Source organism: Temnothorax longispinosus, chromosome 10 (assembly GCF_030848805.1).
Source record: "Temnothorax longispinosus isolate EJ_2023e chromosome 10, Tlon_JGU_v1, whole genome shotgun sequence".
Classification (NCBI taxonomy): Eukaryota; Metazoa; Arthropoda; class Insecta; order Hymenoptera; family Formicidae; genus Temnothorax; species Temnothorax longispinosus.
This window is the reverse complement of record NC_092367.1, coordinates 10,785,563-10,803,228: the sequence shown is the minus strand read 5'-3', so window position 1 is coordinate 10,803,228 and position 17,666 is coordinate 10,785,563. Positions and strand designations below refer to the sequence as shown.

Sequence of the window (17,666 nt, the reverse complement as noted above, 5' to 3'; positions counted from 1 at the left end):
TAAGGCTTCAAAAATTGTATATAAAAGGAAATATAACGTATACGTTATATATTTAAACTTAAAATTGAATCTGACAAACTTTCTATATAATATAGTTACTCTAGTACAATAAACTAAAGCGAAAAAGAAACACCAATAATATAAGGCTTCAAAAATTGTATATAAAAGGAAATATAACGTATACGTTATATATTTAAACTTAAAATTGAATCTGACACTTTCTATATAATAGTTACTCTAGTACAATGAACTGAAGCGAAAAAGAAACACCAATAATATAAGGCTTCAAAAATTGTATATAAAAGGAAATATAACGTATACGTTATATATTTAAACTTAAAATTGAATCTGACAAACTTTCTATATAATAGTTTCTCTATAGTGCAATAAAATAAAGCGAAAAAGAAACAGCACAAATATAAGGCTTCAAAAATGGCATATAAAAGGAAATATAACGTATATGTTATATATTTAAACTTAAAATTAAATCTGACAAACTTTCTATATAATAGTTTCTCTATAGTGCAATAAAATAAAGCGAAAAAGAAACACCAATAATATAAGGCTTCAAAAATTGTATATAAAGGAAATATAACGTATACGTTATATATTTAAACTTAAAATTGAATCTGACATTTTCTATATAATAGTTACTCTAGTACAATGAACTAAAGCGAAAAAGAAACACCAATAATATAAGGCTTCAAAAATTGTATATAAAAGGAAATATAACGTATACGTTATATATTTAAACTTAAAATTAAATCTGACAAACTTTCTATATAATAGTTTCTCTATAGTGCAATAAAATAAAGCGAAAAAGAAACACCAATAATATAAGGCTTCAAAACTTGCATATAAAAGGAAATCCTAAAAAATTCTACATTTTAATCTTTTTTACGCCCAGCAGCATTTCGTAGCCAACTTCTGAGTGTATTTAAAGCTTCTGATAAATCGCTGTCCGGAAATTTTAGTAGCATCACTCCTAGATTAAAAGAACAATGAAGAGAAATAAATATTCTGTGATTCTCTGAGTTACCTAATATTGTATAATAAATTAAAAACTTTGGGAGACAGAATACTTGAAAGAAGATAGAATACCTTGAAATAATTCCCAAAGTTTCAACTGTTTAAATGACCTTTTAACTGCCATAGCTTTCTGAGGATTATGACCATCAAAATTAAAATGTACAGCTAAGGAATTGGTCATCAATTGAGTCATAAGTTTTGACGTTGCAGTTTTTTCATTATTTCCCAAAGCCAAACTCTTCAAATAGTAGGACTGCAAGAAAGGAACCAAACAAAAAAAATCAGTACTTATGAAACACATTACAGAGATATAGATGACGTTCTGATATTCACTGCCAGTACTAAAAATCTATAGTGTATGTGACGTAAACTATAGATTCAGTACTGGCAGTGAATATCCAGAATCCAGCTATAAAATAATAAAATGTATCAAGTTGTATAAGCATAATAAAATATTACTGCTTACTGCTGCTGAAAGATTTACATCGTTGGATAAAAATGTCTCAAATTCTTCAAGGCCTTTTATGTCACTCAGAGGCAGAGAGGGTAGATTTGAGGGTCTATTGATGACAGCCTGTTCCGGAAGCAGACTTCTATTTAAGTTTGTTTGGTTCATAATAACAACCTCAAGCCTACTACTACATGCCTTCTAATGTTTTTTTTAATTTTATAAAACGTTCGTTAAAATCTGAAAATATGTGAACATAAAATGACAAATTATTACAACTTGTGTGCGTGCGTGTGCGTGTGCATGTGTATGCGCGCGCGCGTTTGTGTGTATATGCAAAAAAAATACTTAACGTACCTGCTGCACTAAAAAAATTTGACAAATTACGAACAGGTGGATCTAACTTTTTTTTGGAGGAAAGTGGGCTATGCTTTTCCTGTGCAGATAGCGAAGTATCAACTTTCTCTGATGAGAAAGAAGGAGATTTTTGTGGATTTCTAGGTGAATCGTCAGATTTCCTTAAAATATTGTACACTTTTGAAGGGCTCACAATAGATGTTTCTTTTTCAGGTGTAAACTGATTTTCCGAAGCACATGATGAAGCTTGTAGAGAAACTTCAGAAGATGTAGAGTTTTTAGAGCTTTTAACCTTTTCTCTGGTCTTTGCTTTGGATAGAATCTTCTTTGGAGAACTCTTCACAAAATGTTTAGAAAAATGGTGCTGAGTTTAGATTGGTTTTGTGATGATGATTGTAGAACTTTTGAAGATACACTGCGTAGCATAGCATTCTTTTTCTCCTCAGCTTTCTCCATAGTCTTCTTCCTTTCACTGATGATCCTATCAATCAATTTCTGACGATTATTTTCTGATGATATAGGTTTACCTAGATGTCTTGCAACTTTCGATTCTTTGATGTTTGAGGAATCTTCAATAATGTTTCTTTTGCCCTTATGACTAGAAATCTTATCAACTGAGGTAGAAGCTTCAGGAACATGGATTGCTGGTGGTGATGGAATGCTTGGCTTTTTTTTCTTAACTTGATTTTCTAAGTGCTGGTCATTATCAGACTCTGATGAAGATGAGATTGGGTTTTTTTTCTTCTTTTTTTTCCTCTTCCCATTTCTTTTCCAGTATCAGTCTCATAAGCTGAGGCATATTCTATTATTCCTGCCAATCCTTTTCGTGCATGAAAATATGTATCTGTAGCAGAGAAATATTATTACTAAGATTTAAGTAAAAAGAATACAAAGAAAAATTGCTTACCATAATATCTTTTAACTTCCACTGCATAAATGGACCAATTTGATTGCGCATTCACTTGAGTTCGAACTAACATCCCTGCTGTAGAATTATCTCCTGGCCAGAGTATGCTCCCGATCATATTTTCATCTAAATCTTGAAGCCACTTTGAGAGAGCTACCTCGTAATATTCATCTTCATCATTATCGGTAGATAAGAACTTCACGACCACAAACTGCAAAATAAAAAGGTAAAAAATAAAATTTAATAATCATGTTTTTTCATACCATAAATTGTACTTTTTAAGCAATGACAATGTTTTTAATTGTAAAATTTTCACGTTTTAAATGTTAAACATACCCTAGCTAAAAAAATGTTAAATATTATTGAAACAATGGCATTGTGTGAAGAAGCGGAACACATAAAAAAGAATTATCCTTGGAAGGCATCAACCAACACTTAGCATGAACGTTCTGCAATGGCACGACAAGCCTTTCGTCATCTATTTCTGAGACTGTAACAATGCCTAATCGAGATGATGGCAAAGGATATGTATAGAAATTGTCTATTTTCTGAAACCACTCTTCTCTCTTGCTCTACAATGTTCCTCAAAATACATATAAACATTTCCATCTCTTGTGCAGAAGCAAGAGTCCTTTATACCAGTCCGGAAAATTACACTATCAATAGAAAGACAGTGAAAATATGTCCCTGGTAATTGTTCTTCTGCATCGTCATGTCTGTAAAAAAGTTGAACAGTCTTTTCTTTGGTTTTCAATTTAATTTTTACTGTTCTGGTGTGCTCCAAATCTCGTCGTGCAGCTTGTTGTAGTGGTTTACATCTAGATTTTAGGCTACTTTTGAGTGATTTTAAACGATTTTCAAATATAAAAGAGCTGAAATTCTCCAGAGGTCCGTGCACATTCTTGAGTCAAATGACAGAGTGAGTGAACATTACACACCACAAAACGTCTCCCATATAAATTGATACAATGCTGAATGAAAGTTCTGAGTAATTCATTAGCAAAGTCATTAAGTACATTGACATGCAAAGGACTGGAGAGGATATACAGAGCAGTCTGAAGTAAGAGATAGTTTTTGTAAACGTTTTTCTGCAATTCATCACGAAATACTAGGAGTCCATCATAAAGACATAATCTCTTCTCTTCTGTACCTTTGTATATACATCTTCCAGTCGTTAATTGATCTCGGTGGTCTGCAAAAATCACTTGGACAGAAATCCTTTAAAAAAATTAAATTATTAGAAATATTTTTTCTGGAGAACTTGTTAAGTTTCCATGGTCCATTCCATTGCATCCATGTCATCAATAATCGTTTAAAGACTCCATGCCAGACTAAATGAAATGGATCTAATCTAAATTGGGAAACCATTCCTGTATGTACTCTCTCTAGAATAGAACGGCCTATATGATGAAGTGGATCTTCCTGAGTGATGAACGAGTGATCAGTTCGCAATGGAGCATTCAGATTCGTGTAGACTACACGATCAGCAACATATTCACCAACACAGGTACACTTTTCACAAGCTCCGTAACCTCCATGACTAACACAACATTTCACCAATGAGCGAGCTGGTGCATCAAGAATATAATTTCTTATTATAAATGGATATGCGAAGCCATCCCGAACATAACCATTTTCCAATAAATCCTCTAATTCATTGACGAATTCGTGCAGATAAGAATGCGTATCAGCAGGATCATGATCACCAAAATACAAACAAATAATAAACGGCTCATTTTCTGTATTTATTAAATATAACCTAAAATTGGCCAAAACTTTAATTTAGAGCTTTTAGATAATGGAAGGCCATCCATATTGACATCAATAATAACTGAATTGTGAACATTTAAATATTCAGTAAGAAGCATATTATCAAGGTTTGCTTTTATACCCTTGTACCACAGTTGTGATCCATCAGGTAGCTGTTGAACACCTAAGATTGGAGGCGTTTGGAGTAAGGTTTTGTAACTTTTGGGTAAATTAGGAAACAATACCCTCAATCTAAGGAGTAAATTATTCAACTTTTTCATGGATAGCACACCTCCTTCAAGAGCCCACTCTCTCAATGTTGCTAAAGCATAAAAACTTCTGTCTTCATCATTTTCAAATTGAATCATTAAGTCATTATCTTCATGATCACTACATCTGTTATTAACATCATCCATTTCAGCAATTCCATCACTGTCGCTGTTCTCATCTTCGAAATGTAATTCACTATCAACATCACTACCATTTATAGTGTTTTCATTTTCAAAAAGACTATCATTAGATGCCTCAGATCCTGCTGATAATATTCCTGATAATTCAGACCTATTTGTTTCTGAAGGAATATCTTCATTGTTGATCTCTGGAATAGGCATATGAATTTCTTCATTATCATCGGACGAAGTTTCTGCTTCGTAGACCGCGGTTATTCGTCTTCTTAAATCAGCCAGATTTGCTTCATTCTTACTTTGGCGAATTAAATCCTTGATAAATTTCTTCTGCGCATTTCTACGATACTTCGCATGTAAGAACAATATATAAAATAAATATTTATTACATAAAAACAGTTAATATATAATAACATTAATATATGTATGCTGCTTATGTTGCATTTACAAGAATATAAAAATCTCGATAGTACGCAAATCATAAATAAATAATGGCAAAAGCAAGAAGTATAAGAATAGTGGAATTATTGATGATCGATAACATTTAACCTGCATAATAAGGTTATAAAGTAAAGCATATGAGAGCACACAACGTTTCCAATTAAATAAACCTGAACAAATATTTATTAACAAATTATGAACTATATGAAAATTATATTTCATAAGTTATTATTTATGAAGTAATCATAATTGTCTATAAACTCTTTAAGAACACAAAACAAGTAGAAAGCTATCGATCATCTGATGTCATTTTGACATTATAATAACCAATAATAACCAAATATTGATATTATGATAACATCAAACGACGATATAGTACAAATATATATGTAGAAAACGAGAATTCTTGAAGTTAAAAACAGATAAATGAGAAATAACACTATGAAAAACTTACCGGTGGACTTTCACTCATTTTCGATAATTGATTGCTGACTTTATTAAATAGCACGACTCAGCACTCCCAGCAGTGATGCCAGACACGAAACACGGCTGCAGTATGCTGTGATATGACCTCGGCAGCCAAGCATGATCACGCACGATCACGTCAATTGCGCGCGACACACGATATCCAACGAACATAACCTTGCACTCGTCGCAGCACGTTCATTGGATATCGTACGTCGCGGGCGATGTAATCGCATTGGTCGATCGAGGCTGACGCGGTCCCGTACGAATTTATACACGTTATATAATTATAAAAATTTTATTATATGATAATTATTATAATAATTAATAGGTTGGCAAATAAGTTCGTTCGGTTTTTTGTATTGTATACCAGTCAAAAAAACCGAACGAACTTATTTGCCAACCTAATATATAATAAAAAAATATTATAATAATATAGATTATACGCTAGTTAAGCATCGTTCTCAGCGCCACCGTGTAGCGCCGTGTCGAAATTTTTCCGGGAGACACAACGATAAAAGAAAATGAGTTCTGCAGAGAAAAAGAATTCTAATAATTGTTGTTGTGTAGTGGGGTGCAAAAATACAAGAAAGAATACAAAAAATGTTCGTTTTTTACTCATTTCCAAATCGTCTACGGGAAATAGAGTGAAAAAAGAAATGGATAACTGTGGTGCGACGTTTGACGTAAGTATCGTTGTGTCTTTTAAAATTGTCTTTCAATATTGTAATAAAGACTTTTTTGTAATATAATTAATTTGTAATATAATTAATAATATCTTCTCAAACAATTATACAATCTCTGGGTATTATTGGAATGATAATGTAACTACAAAAGTTAACCTTAAAAACCTTAAAAAATTGTTTTGAAAAAGATCATATATATGTTTTGCAGTCATATATACTGTTAATAATGAGTGTAAATAAAATTTAGTTAACAAAATTTTTTATTATAATAAAGAGAAAAAGAGAGAAAGAAAACTTATAACATATAAAATTAAATCAATTAAAAAAATCATGAGTATTCTGGGCAAAATAATTTATAGTCTAATAACTGTTTTGAAATAAGTTTTAAATGTCTCAATTTTAGAAGTTTGTTCAGACCTACTTCAGACTAATTTTTGTATCAGGATATATAAATCCATTAAGTGTATCAATGACAAAATTGTGATTATTTAAAATAGCAAATTTTACTACTGCTTATTTTAATAAAGACGGAAAGCCATGGATGCCTACGAAAAATTCAACAATATGCAGCACTTATTTTGTTGGTGGAGCAAAATCGGATAATCCCGGGAACGAAGCATTTTGTCCAACTATTTTTCCACCCATTTATAGAAAAAAACATCAGTTAATTCTGATAGAGCCAAACGTTTAGAAGCTAGACGAAAGAATGTAGAAGCTTTATGTACGTCAAGTAATGATTGTACGTTTTTGTAAAACAATAATTTATATATAGTAATTAAGAATAGTCTTATTTTTCTCCAATTAATTATTTATTTAAAAAGGTACAAATAGTAGTTAAAATTATGTGTGTGGTTACGTATATAGATATAAAATATATAATTTTGTATTGTGCACTAATTTGATAATCATGTAGTTAAAAAAATTAAACTATTTATTACCAATAATTGGTTTCAAAATTAAGACATAAGACGTCTTAAAATCGTCATAAACACGTCTAATGTCCCGGTTTCGGACATGTTTGCAGATGTGTGCTATCTGGGTCATAATATATTACTATATTATGTGTTATACCTCGATTATAGGTTTATAAAAATTAGTATTATTTTTGGTGCTAAATCCACCAGGAGTTTTTCTCTCAAAACTGTCGCAATATTCTTTTAAACTGCAAAATTTCTTCGCTAATATGACCAACATGATTGCTGTAAAACAGTTTTTTTCCCTTTTGAAACACTTTTCTTTCTAAACAAATTTAACTTCACGCTTTTTGAAATCCACATTTAATAATTACGGACATTGTTAAACGTAAGTGTTATGCTAAGATATGCAAATAAATGCGTTTTGTCAAAACTACTTATTACGCGTCACTTACATCTCTCCCGGAAAAAGTTGAGATTTATTACGCGAGATGGCGCGGCGTCCGCCTCAAACAGATGCTTAACTAGCGTATAGCACATGTATACTTTTTCATATACATATATACAAGATGGACAAAATACGTTATTTTGTATTAACTCATGCTATATTTTGTCTACCCTGCATATGTATGTACATAATTTTTCTAATTTTATACGTGTCGAAAAATATGAATGAGTTTATTCGTAATAAAAAAGGAGGTAAAATCCTCATGTCCGTTTATTTATGGTAGATAAAAATTAAGACCCGTTTATTTTTTAATATTTTATATTTCAATTTAAACCTATATATAATCGATCGAAGTTGTAAATGCTATCGACGTCTGATCGACGTCGATCTGATTTGCTACTTCGATCTGGGAAAGCTGTAGACGCCATCGACGTCTCATCGATGTCGATCCGATTTACCATTTCCCCCTGGGAGCTACCGCGCTACCAACGCTAACGCTACCAACTCCGTTCACGGAGCTATAATAGCGCCAGCGAATGATAGTTCCATGAACAGCAAATAGTGTAGCGTTAGTAGTGGGGATAGAGGCATCGGACATATGATCACGGTAACCTCTGCGTTTGTATTTTACACCAAAGGTGAGAGGTTAACAGTATTTTCGTACGATGACATTCTAAATAGGTTTAATTCCTTTTTTACGTTTTATATAGTTAAATTGTCCATTTTCTCTAACGTAGATTAACTTTAATCTCAGTTTAACTTCTTCTCATTTGGAATTCGAATTGCAAAATATGAGATCCACGTTGAAACGGCACAACATCTTCACGAGCCTGTTGCTTTGTTATAAGTACCTGATGCCTATTGTTCTAGTGATAGGTAAGTAAGTGAATATTACACTATTGTGAATTACAAGAATGTGTTTTCTACGTGATCATTGTAAATCATTCTATTCTTTTAGATTTCGCACAATTAAATCCTAACAGCTTCGCTCGCTGCAATACCTGATGGAGCAAGATCGTAACAAACTATTATTACAAGCAGCAGTACTCGTACTGCGAGAAATAATTGATATATTGTTTGAAAGCGATGATGACGAATTAGAAATATTAGAAGGGATTATAAATCCAAGAAGATGTGTACCAAGAAGACGTGTACCAAAAATAGAAAATTATGTAGAAGGAATAATAGGAGCATTAACAAAGCAAGAATTTAAAGCTCATTCCAGGTATTATTGACCAATTATAATAATTTATGTCTTAGAGATGTATAACAGACATTTCTTGAAGGAAATTCATATATAACACGTAATATCTATCGTTATGTCCATATAATAATATATGTAATATGTATTATTCTTTTATAATCCGTAATGTAACTTATATATGTTTCAGAATTCATTAGAACATACAAACAAAATGTTATTCTTATAATCCGTAATGTAACTTATATTAGAACATACAAACAAAATGTTATTCTTATAATCCGTAATGTAACTTATATGTTTTAGAATTCATTAGAACATACAAACAAAATGTTATTCTTATAATCTGTAATGTAACTTATACATGTAATAGAATTCATTAGAACATACGAACAAAATGTTATTCTTATAATCCGTAATGTAACTTATATTAGAACATACAAACAAAATGTTATTCTTATAATCCGTAATGTAACTTATATGTTTTAGAATTCATTAGAACATACAAACAAAATGTTATTCTTATAATCTGTAATGTAACTTATACATGTAATAGAATTCATTAGAACATACGAACAAAATAAAGATTTTATAGTTTCTCTAGAATTTTATCCAATTTCTCCATTAATCTCTCTGATATACCCATCTTCTCTTCATGTCTCTTCTGTTTCCCTTCTGCTATTTTTCGTGCTTCTTCAACTGTCTGTACGTCAACAATCTTACGTTTACCTGTAAATATCAATAATATACAATTTTTTAAAAGCTTGCTACCTAAATTAGGGGGCGTGTCTTTTGCTAGAACTCGGATTCGAGTACCAACAAAAGCTGTAATTCAAACTATAATGATGAAATTGCACGCTGACTTACGAGATACACAAACATTCTTATTTGAAGCTTCATTCTCGCATATGCTGCTGCCGCTGCCGCTGCTGGATAAGCCTGATATGAAAGTTAAATTTGCTGGTTCGGACTTTATTTTAAATGTTTCTGCACCAGTAGACGAAATTGTTGCTGGGCTCCATAAACGGTTTCTCGCCTAGAAGACTTTCCATCACCTAAACAGTTTATATAATATAATATCATAAGCTTGTGTAACTACAATCAGAATTTAAGGCGTAAGACGTAAGAATTTGACTAATCACACTCGTATATGAGGAGAATAAACAACTGTGATTGTCAATTTCTGATTAAAAGTGTAAAGCAAAGAGAACAGACTTTTGCACAACGCAAGTGAATAAACCAATTACATTTCTTCATTTTCATCGTGGAGATAGAAATAAAGAATACTGATTAGTTTATATCCTTATGTGTTATGCTTTGTGCGAAAGTCTGTGCTCCCCGCTTAAGAGATATAGCTATTCTGTACATCATACACTTACCTCAAAATATTTCCACGGTCGCTTATTATTGCCCGATTGTCTGTTGTGATCCCTTACAGCCTTGTATGTTCTTTTCATGGTATTTACTCGGGTGGTGCATTGTCTGCCTGTTACTGTATATCCCTTGCTATTCATCACCTGAGCAATTTGCTCCCATACCTTTTTATGGCTGGTTTTTCCTGAATACATATTTCCCGGAATACATTTTCCTGAATACACGTAGAAAACACATCTTTGTAATTCGCAATAGTGCAATATTCGTTTACTTACGATAAACGATAAACATCCAAGTATTGCAGCAAGTATTGCTGTTAGGATTTAACTGTGTAAAACCTAAAAAGGAATAGAACGATTTACAATGATCATGTAGAAAACACATTCTTATAATTCACAACAGTGCAATAATATTCACTTTACTTACCTATCACTAGGATGAACAATAAGCATCAGGTATAATAAAGCAACAGGCTCGTGAAGATGTTATGTCGTTTCAACGTGGATCTTATATTTTCTAATTCGAATTACAAAAAGATAAGAAGTTGAACTGAGGGATCGCTAGGGATTAACAATAAGCATCTTTATTACAAGTAATGAGCAACAGGCTCGTGAAACTCGTGGATTATATATTAGTTCAACTTACATTTTATCTTTTTCCAATTCAAACTAGAAAAAGGTAAAAAGTAAATTAAACGGACGTTATTAAAGTTAACCTACGTTGGTGAAAATTGATATTAGATTTAACTGTGAAATAAGAATTAATTAAATAAAATATTCGTACGAGATACGGCTACTGTTATCCAACTAACCTTTTTATCGTAATAATACAAATGTCGAACGCTACCGTTGCTGTTCGCGGAGTTCGCAAACGCTTCCAAACGCTAACGCTACCGGTGCACTACCTCGGAAGGAAGAGCGTGTTGGGGTGCATTCGGGGAGCACGCTATTAGCACAATTATCGTCTAAAACTGTTCGAGGAGACGCTTTGTGGCGCTGTGATATACGATGATGACGTCACTGTAAAGGCAGCGTGACGTCATCACTCGCGCTATTTTCGCTATTATTTTCGAGGTGAGGCACGAAATACTATTGGCGCTTAAGCTGCGTTCGGGGAGCTTGCTATCGCTGTCGCGCTATTGGCTCTTCGAACGAAGTTCATAGCGTTTGCGTTTATAGCGTTAATAGCGTCTCCCCGAGGGTGCGTTCGGGAAGACGCTATTAGCGCTATTTAGCGCTATAAGCTGTTCGCGAAACTAGATGGTAGCGCAGCAAACGCTACTATGACGTCACTCATGGTAGCGTTATACGTCATAACTGAGCGCTATCAACGCTATTCCTTCCGAGGTAGTGTATTGGTAGTGTTAGCATTTGCAAGGTTCGTGAACGCTCAGAACGCCCATGTATTGCACATGTTTGTCGAACCTAACCACCAAACTACCGGTCGAAGAAAAATAAGGAAGAAGAAGGTGCCAGTAATACACACATTTATAATGGATAATCCCGAGTATCTCGACAATTCCGTGGAAGTAAATCTTCAGGATGTTATAACTGGAGAAGAATTTACATTGCAACTCTCACCGAACAGTGCTTTGAAAGCAAAAACCGGTAAGTTTCTTTTACGTAATTGTAAATAATATTGTATAAAGTTATATATAAACAATTTTTTAACGGATTCCTGCTTGCAATAATTTCACATTTATTTATGTATAATAATGCAACTAATTTAATATGGTTTTGGCTTTTATCACATTATTAATGTTGATTTATAGGCCGTAACCGTTGATTTAATCTGTAAGCCCTAAAAAATTTTCTAATCAGTCGATTATTCTCCTCACATTAGACTGTGATTGGTCAATTTCTTAGAGCTTACAGTTTAATTAATGGTTACAGCCTTTATAAATCAGCCTTTAGACATTACAGTGAAATATAAAAAATTTTTACTTTTAGGTAAACGTAAAGCCACTGATCAACCAGCCATCATACAAACGCTAATAGAAAAGCGCCAAAAAGCTGAGGAAGAAAAAGCAAAGAGACACAAAGAAAGGATGGAAATGGGAAACAAAATGTTGGCAAAACTGGATAAACTTCTAGAGAAGAAGTAAATACCTCAATGTTACAGAACCAGTTGCACAGTTTGGAAAAGTGCAATTACATAGTACAAAAGTTTGGTTGTTATTTGGAATATTAATATATATTCTATTATATATTATTTTATATTACACGCACGTTTATTTTATTATTAATATATTCTCTCTTGCGTTATATTGAACAAAGTGTAAGTGATAACTATAATTTCATTTATTAACATTAAATAGTATATAAAGTAGGTATATAAGATGGGTATATAGAAGATTAAAAGATTAAAAGGTAAAAGATGGAGAGATAATGATTAAACCAAAGATTACATTATAATTTTTTAAGGTTTTTAGTTTGTATACAATAAATATTAACCGATTGCATAGTAAATTGTAGTTTTTTTATTTCAAATAAATGAATATGTATTAATTATACATTTCTTAGTCGTAATCTCTGAGCTATTAGATCTCGCTTTGCAGCACCTGCATAAGCAGCATCACGCATATTTTCATTATTGGCCATCACACAATCTATCACATCTACATCCTCAATCACTTCTATATTAAAATCATCATTTTTCATTAGACACACATTATGTAAAACACAACAGGCAAGAATATGCAGTGGAATTAAGTCTACTCTATCCATTGCAAGTGTTGTAAGAAGGCTTCGAAAACGTCCCTTTAATAGTCCGAAAGCTCTTTCAATAGCAATTCTCGCAGAAGCATGACAAAAGTTATAATTTCGTTGACGTTGTGTCATATGGCCATTGTCTCGATACGGTATTAGCAAATTTTCATGCAATTTATAGGCTAGATCTCCAACTAAGTGACAATCTTGTGGAAACTTTGACACATCTCCAAGATAGGATTGTACTTCCGACAGACGAAACACTCGTTGATCATGTACCGACCCCACATGTCCAACATAACAGTGGATAAATTGGCAAGTGTGGTCACAAATAGCCTGCAACAAAAGACATACAAACCAATATAGATTACATAAAATTGGCATGAAAAGCATTAACATTGGAATTCCCGCTAAAATTATTGAAGTAGAAAATATTACCTGAAGTTGGATTGAGTGATGACTTTTGCGATTGACATATGCTGCTGGATCATCTTTAGGAGCTGGAATATTGATGTGCGTGCCATCAGTAGCACCAATGACTTTAGGGAATCCACTAGTAGCTTCAAATCCTGCCCACACTTGACCAACTCGTTCATTTGTAGGCCATTTAATTACAGTAGGTGCCAGCTCAATAAGTGCATTTATAACACGTCTTGTTATATATAATGCAGTACTTCTACCGACATTAAATCGATCGGAAATCGACCTGAAGATTAAAACAAAAATATATAACAGTTGTTTTCTAGTTAAGGCTTCCTAGAGTTTCGCCGCCGTCATGTGAGATCATGACGTCAAAGGCGGAAATGACACGCTGAGAATTTTTGCGTGCCATTTCCAAATAAAATAACATACTTCAAATTACTTCAGCACACTTTAAAAATACTCCGAGAACTATCCCTTTCTCTTCATAGTTAATAAAAACGGTAAAATAAATGTAATACGAAACCGTGCGCCGGCGCATAAGCACTCATATTACATTCATTTTATGACTGTTTTTTAACTGTCAATGGAAAGGGATAGTTCTCGGGAGTATTTTTGGTGTGTGCTGAAGTGATCTGAAGTATTATGTTATCTTTTTATTTGGAAATGGCACGCAAGAATTTTCAGCGTGTTATTTCTCGTCCCTGACGTCACGATCTCACATGATGACGGCGAGAGCCCAGGAGTCTTAATGACACAAATCAACATAAGCATCTCTGTTTATGTTGCCAACATGTCAAACAAAGAAAGATTGATGCTTGTGTTGACTGATATCACTGACCATGTTCAACAAAACTGTGAACTTATTCATTACCTTAAAGAATCTGGAGTAGCTAATCGCCACAACGCCAACAAACACTGTTTGCGTGGAGAAATCATAGGTGCTCCCTCTGTTTTCTCTCTTAGTAGTATTGGCTCAATAATAGACAGAAGATACTCGAAGGTTCCAGGAAGCATCCTAAATCATACATTAGTTATTGTTTATCCAGTTAGATATTACATTCTGTATTCAAATCTGTACTAAACTGTTTACCATAGATTTTTTGATAGAGAAATATTTTTAGGAAGACATTATTTATATTATTGATACCTGAAATGAGCTTTGAAATCTTGACTTGTTAACCCTGGCACTACTGTTTCAACATAATTTTGTACTCTGGACACTTTTCTTCTTTTATTTAATATTTTTTCCAATATTTCAAGTTCATCATTATCGCTGTCACTTGATGACGTTTCTACCAACTCCCGTATTTGCAGTGCTATTATTGTTACCAAATCTCTTCGATTTGCCTCCATTGTTTGCTACTTAAACGCACGGACGATTTCCTCAGCTGCCTCAGCTGTGGGAAGAACGAGACACTCGCGGGGGGTAGTGTGCGACGATTGCACCCGGTTAACGAAGCTGATCGCGCTCAGCGGGCGAAATTGCGCCCGTGCGACGAGACGATCACACGACACACGGCGCGGTACAGCGTACAGTGACGGTGAACAGTGACGATACAGCGCGAATCACGAGACGAGACGACACGGACACGAATGCGAATCAACGATCGCGAGAACCGTGCCGATCGACCGTCTCGCGGAGAAGAGTATGAAGAGACGAGGAAACCGATGACCGAAAAGCGATGTGGGACTTCAGACTCCACCTGTTACCTAAACGCAAACGCAAACACCAATAATGCCAACGCTACGCTAGTGCCGTTCATGGAGCTTGCTATCGCTATCGCGCTATTGGCTCCATGAACAGTTTTGGTAGCGTTTGCGTTTATAGCGTTAATAGCGTCTTCCCGAACGCACCCCGAATGCACCCTTGGTAGCGAGAAGTTATGACGTATAACACTACCGGCAGCTACCAGTAATGACGTCACGACAGCGTTTGGTAGCGCTACCATAGAGCTCCGCGAACAGCCAGTAGCGCTAGATAGCGCTAATAGCGAGCTCCCCGAACGCACCCTTACTGGAGCGTGTACAGTAGTCGATCCGTAAGCGCTTACAACTCCAAGGGTGCGTTCGGGGAGCTCGCTACCACGCTACCAACGCTAACGCTATTAACTCCGTTCATGGAGCCATGATAGCGCTAGCGAATGCGCGCTCCATGAACAGCAGTAGCGTACTAGCGTAGCGTTTCGTAGACCCCTGCGCCGCCAAATTTGAAAAGCTGAGTTAATAGAGTTAATAGCTGTTGTATCAATTACTTCTTTAATATTTTCAGGGCAGAAGTTGAGAGTAGTATGTGTGTAAATGAATACGATTCATTCGTAGTAAAACAACTTAAAGAAACTATTTTATGAAACTCATGTTTGCAAAGCATTTCTGGATCCGACTCTTCAAAGTGTTAGAGGTGTTGCTGAATATCTCGCAGACAAGCAGCAATTTCCTGAGGAATTTTTAATATACATGATCCACAAAATGGTTGTTTTGAATATTAGAAATGAGCAGGTTAGATTATTTTTATATTTTATTTATTAACATTAAGCGACGTTTTAGATTAGATCATATTTTAACAAATATTTTTATTTTAGTAAAACTTATTATATTTTTTAATAATATATCCATATTCGGTTCCATTTGATTATATGCTATATAAAATAAATTTATACTTTTAATACAATAAAAAAAATTAGTGTATATGAATTTTGTCCATTAAGCTATATTTAACATTTATTACAGTTTTTATAAACTATATATATATATATCTAAGCAATACCTAGTCTACAGTATCTAGATTTACAAAATCTAGGCTTAATATTCTAATTAAAGCTATTGTAATTAATATTGTAGTTTTCGTTATGCTCGTATTTACGGTGTCAATCTCAATGTTACTGTGCTACTCGCATCACCAGATCTTTGTCTTTATCGTTGATCTCATACAAATGCTATTGTAATAATATTGTAATTAATATTGTGATTAACAGATTCTATATATATTAATCACCAATATAAGATTATTATTTTTATGATATATATAATAAGTTAGATTCTCACGTTTAGTTTTACTTTTTCATAATATGGCATCTAATAAAGAAGCAGATTATTTTAATAAGTCGTGTGAGCTTCTTGGAGTTAAAAAATTACGATTGGAGTTGGCTGCGAAACATACAAGTATTATTTTTTCGGAAGATCCTATTCTTGTCGAAGTTAAAAAGTATTTACATATGTCAGAATCTATTATCAAAGATCCTCTACAATGATAGAATAAAATGAAGTTGTCACTGCCGAATTTGTACAAATTGATATGCTGCATTTATGCCATTTATGCCGATTACAACTTCAGCATCTAAACGCGCATTTTCTTCTGCAGGTTTGCTTATCACAGCAAAACGTTCTTCGTTAAAATAATCAAAATCTAATAAAATATTATTTATTCTCGATAATTATTTCAAATTAATAAAAGATATGTATTTAAAGTCAGTAAAATAAGTTTTACATTAAGTATAAGTTATATTATTCATATTATTTATACAACTTATAATATGTGAAGAAATGTTTAATAAGTAAGAGAGAAAGAAGTCTGATATCTGATGGTTATACAGTGAATTACATTTTATTTTTGTTACGTATGATGATCAGGAATAACATTTTAAAATAAATTTTATTTTTTTTTGTGAAAGAAAAGATATTAGCATAGACCTAGGATAAGATAGACGGAGCGTAAGCCTGCGGGGTAGGTGATAGCGCGGGAGGGGAAATAGACCCAAATTTCGGCAAAGTTCGGTTAGACTCGGAAACATTCGAACGCTCGACCGACTCGACAGCACACGGATGTGCCTTCGCGCTTTGGTGTGCGTTGGCAGCATGTGGAGGGGATGCGCTGGCATGCGCTGTTTGTTCGATTACACATTTGACAGTGTCAAATTGACACATTTCTCCGGACGGTGGATACTATAACCTAGGCTTTGTTCGGGGAGCGCGCTATCAGCGCTATTTGGTTATTCTATCCTTGTTGTACATCTGATGAGCGATAAAGATAGAACGATGCAATAGCGTTAATAGCGCGCTCCCCGAACGCAGCCCTAGAATACAGAAGCGTATCATGGAAATGAAGTGCTTAATTG

The 17,666-nt window shown here is 33.7% G+C and overlaps 2 protein-coding genes, 1 long non-coding RNA gene and 1 pseudogene across 7 annotated transcripts; 2 read left to right on the top strand and 2 right to left on the bottom strand.

The window, feature by feature from the left end:
- Positions 1 to 588: 588 nt before the first annotated feature.
- Positions 589 to 5,943, bottom strand: LOC139820043 (uncharacterized; annotated as a pseudogene).
- A 1,830-nt stretch (positions 5,944 to 7,773) lies between these two features.
- On the top strand, positions 7,774 to 9,660 carry LOC139820047 (uncharacterized). 3 transcript variants are annotated; one of them, XR_011733882.1, is made up of 4 exons: positions 7,774 to 8,486; positions 8,559 to 8,724; positions 8,807 to 9,073; positions 9,240 to 9,660. It is a non-coding gene; the product is annotated as an uncharacterized lncRNA (long non-coding RNA). The 3 variants fall into 3 exon arrangements; XR_011733880.1 differs by having other exon boundaries at positions 7,783 to 8,486; positions 8,586 to 8,724; XR_011733881.1 differs by having other exon boundaries at positions 7,786 to 8,486; positions 8,603 to 8,724.
- A 1,859-nt stretch (positions 9,661 to 11,519) lies between these two features.
- On the top strand, positions 11,520 to 12,821 carry LOC139820046 (uncharacterized). Its single transcript, XM_071789968.1, has 2 exons — positions 11,520 to 12,030; positions 12,373 to 12,821. Exons 1-2 carry the CDS (start codon positions 11,706 to 11,708, stop codon positions 12,525 to 12,527), a joined length of 480 nt encoding a protein of 159 aa, XP_071646069.1. The 5' UTR covers positions 11,520 to 11,705; the 3' UTR covers positions 12,528 to 12,821.
- Positions 12,822 to 12,890: 69 nt separating this feature from the next.
- LOC139820045 (uncharacterized) lies at positions 12,891 to 15,970 on the bottom strand. Of its 3 annotated transcripts, XM_071789965.1 has the most exons (5): positions 15,409 to 15,970; positions 14,702 to 15,264; positions 14,426 to 14,569; positions 13,570 to 13,837; positions 12,894 to 13,467 (listed from the first exon to the last, which is right to left on the bottom strand). In XM_071789965.1, exons 2-5 carry the CDS (start codon positions 14,905 to 14,907, stop codon positions 12,931 to 12,933), a joined length of 1,155 nt encoding a protein of 384 aa, XP_071646066.1. In that variant the 5' UTR covers positions 14,908 to 15,264; positions 15,409 to 15,970; the 3' UTR covers positions 12,894 to 12,930. The 3 variants fall into 3 exon arrangements, with proteins under 3 accessions (XP_071646068.1, XP_071646066.1, XP_071646067.1); XM_071789967.1 differs by lacking the exon at positions 15,409 to 15,970 and having other exon boundaries at positions 12,891 to 13,467; positions 14,645 to 14,776; XM_071789966.1 differs by lacking the exon at positions 15,409 to 15,970 and having other exon boundaries at positions 14,702 to 15,398.
- Between the last annotated feature and the right edge of the window lie 1,696 nt (positions 15,971 to 17,666).

Excerpts from the sequence above, each read along its gene's own strand:
- LOC139820046 (XM_071789968.1), top strand. The coding sequence starts at position 11,706 with ATGACGTCACTCATGGTAGCGTTATACGTCATAACTGAGCGCTATCAA. Across the intron at positions 12,031-12,372 it reads TGCTTTGAAAGCAAAAACCG|GTAAACGTAAAGCCACTGAT; the intron begins GTAAGTTTCTTT and ends TTTTACTTTTAG.
- LOC139820045 (XM_071789965.1), bottom strand. The coding sequence starts at position 14,907 with ATGGAGGCAAATCGAAGAGATTTGGTAACAATAATAGCACTGCAAATA. Across the intron at positions 13,838-14,425 it reads GCTACTCCAGATTCTTTAAG|GTCGATTTCCGATCGATTTA; the intron begins GTAATGAATAAG and ends TTTAATCTTCAG. Across the intron at positions 13,468-13,569 it reads ATCACTCAATCCAACTTCAG|GCTATTTGTGACCACACTTG; the intron begins GTAATATTTTCT and ends CTTTTGTTGCAG.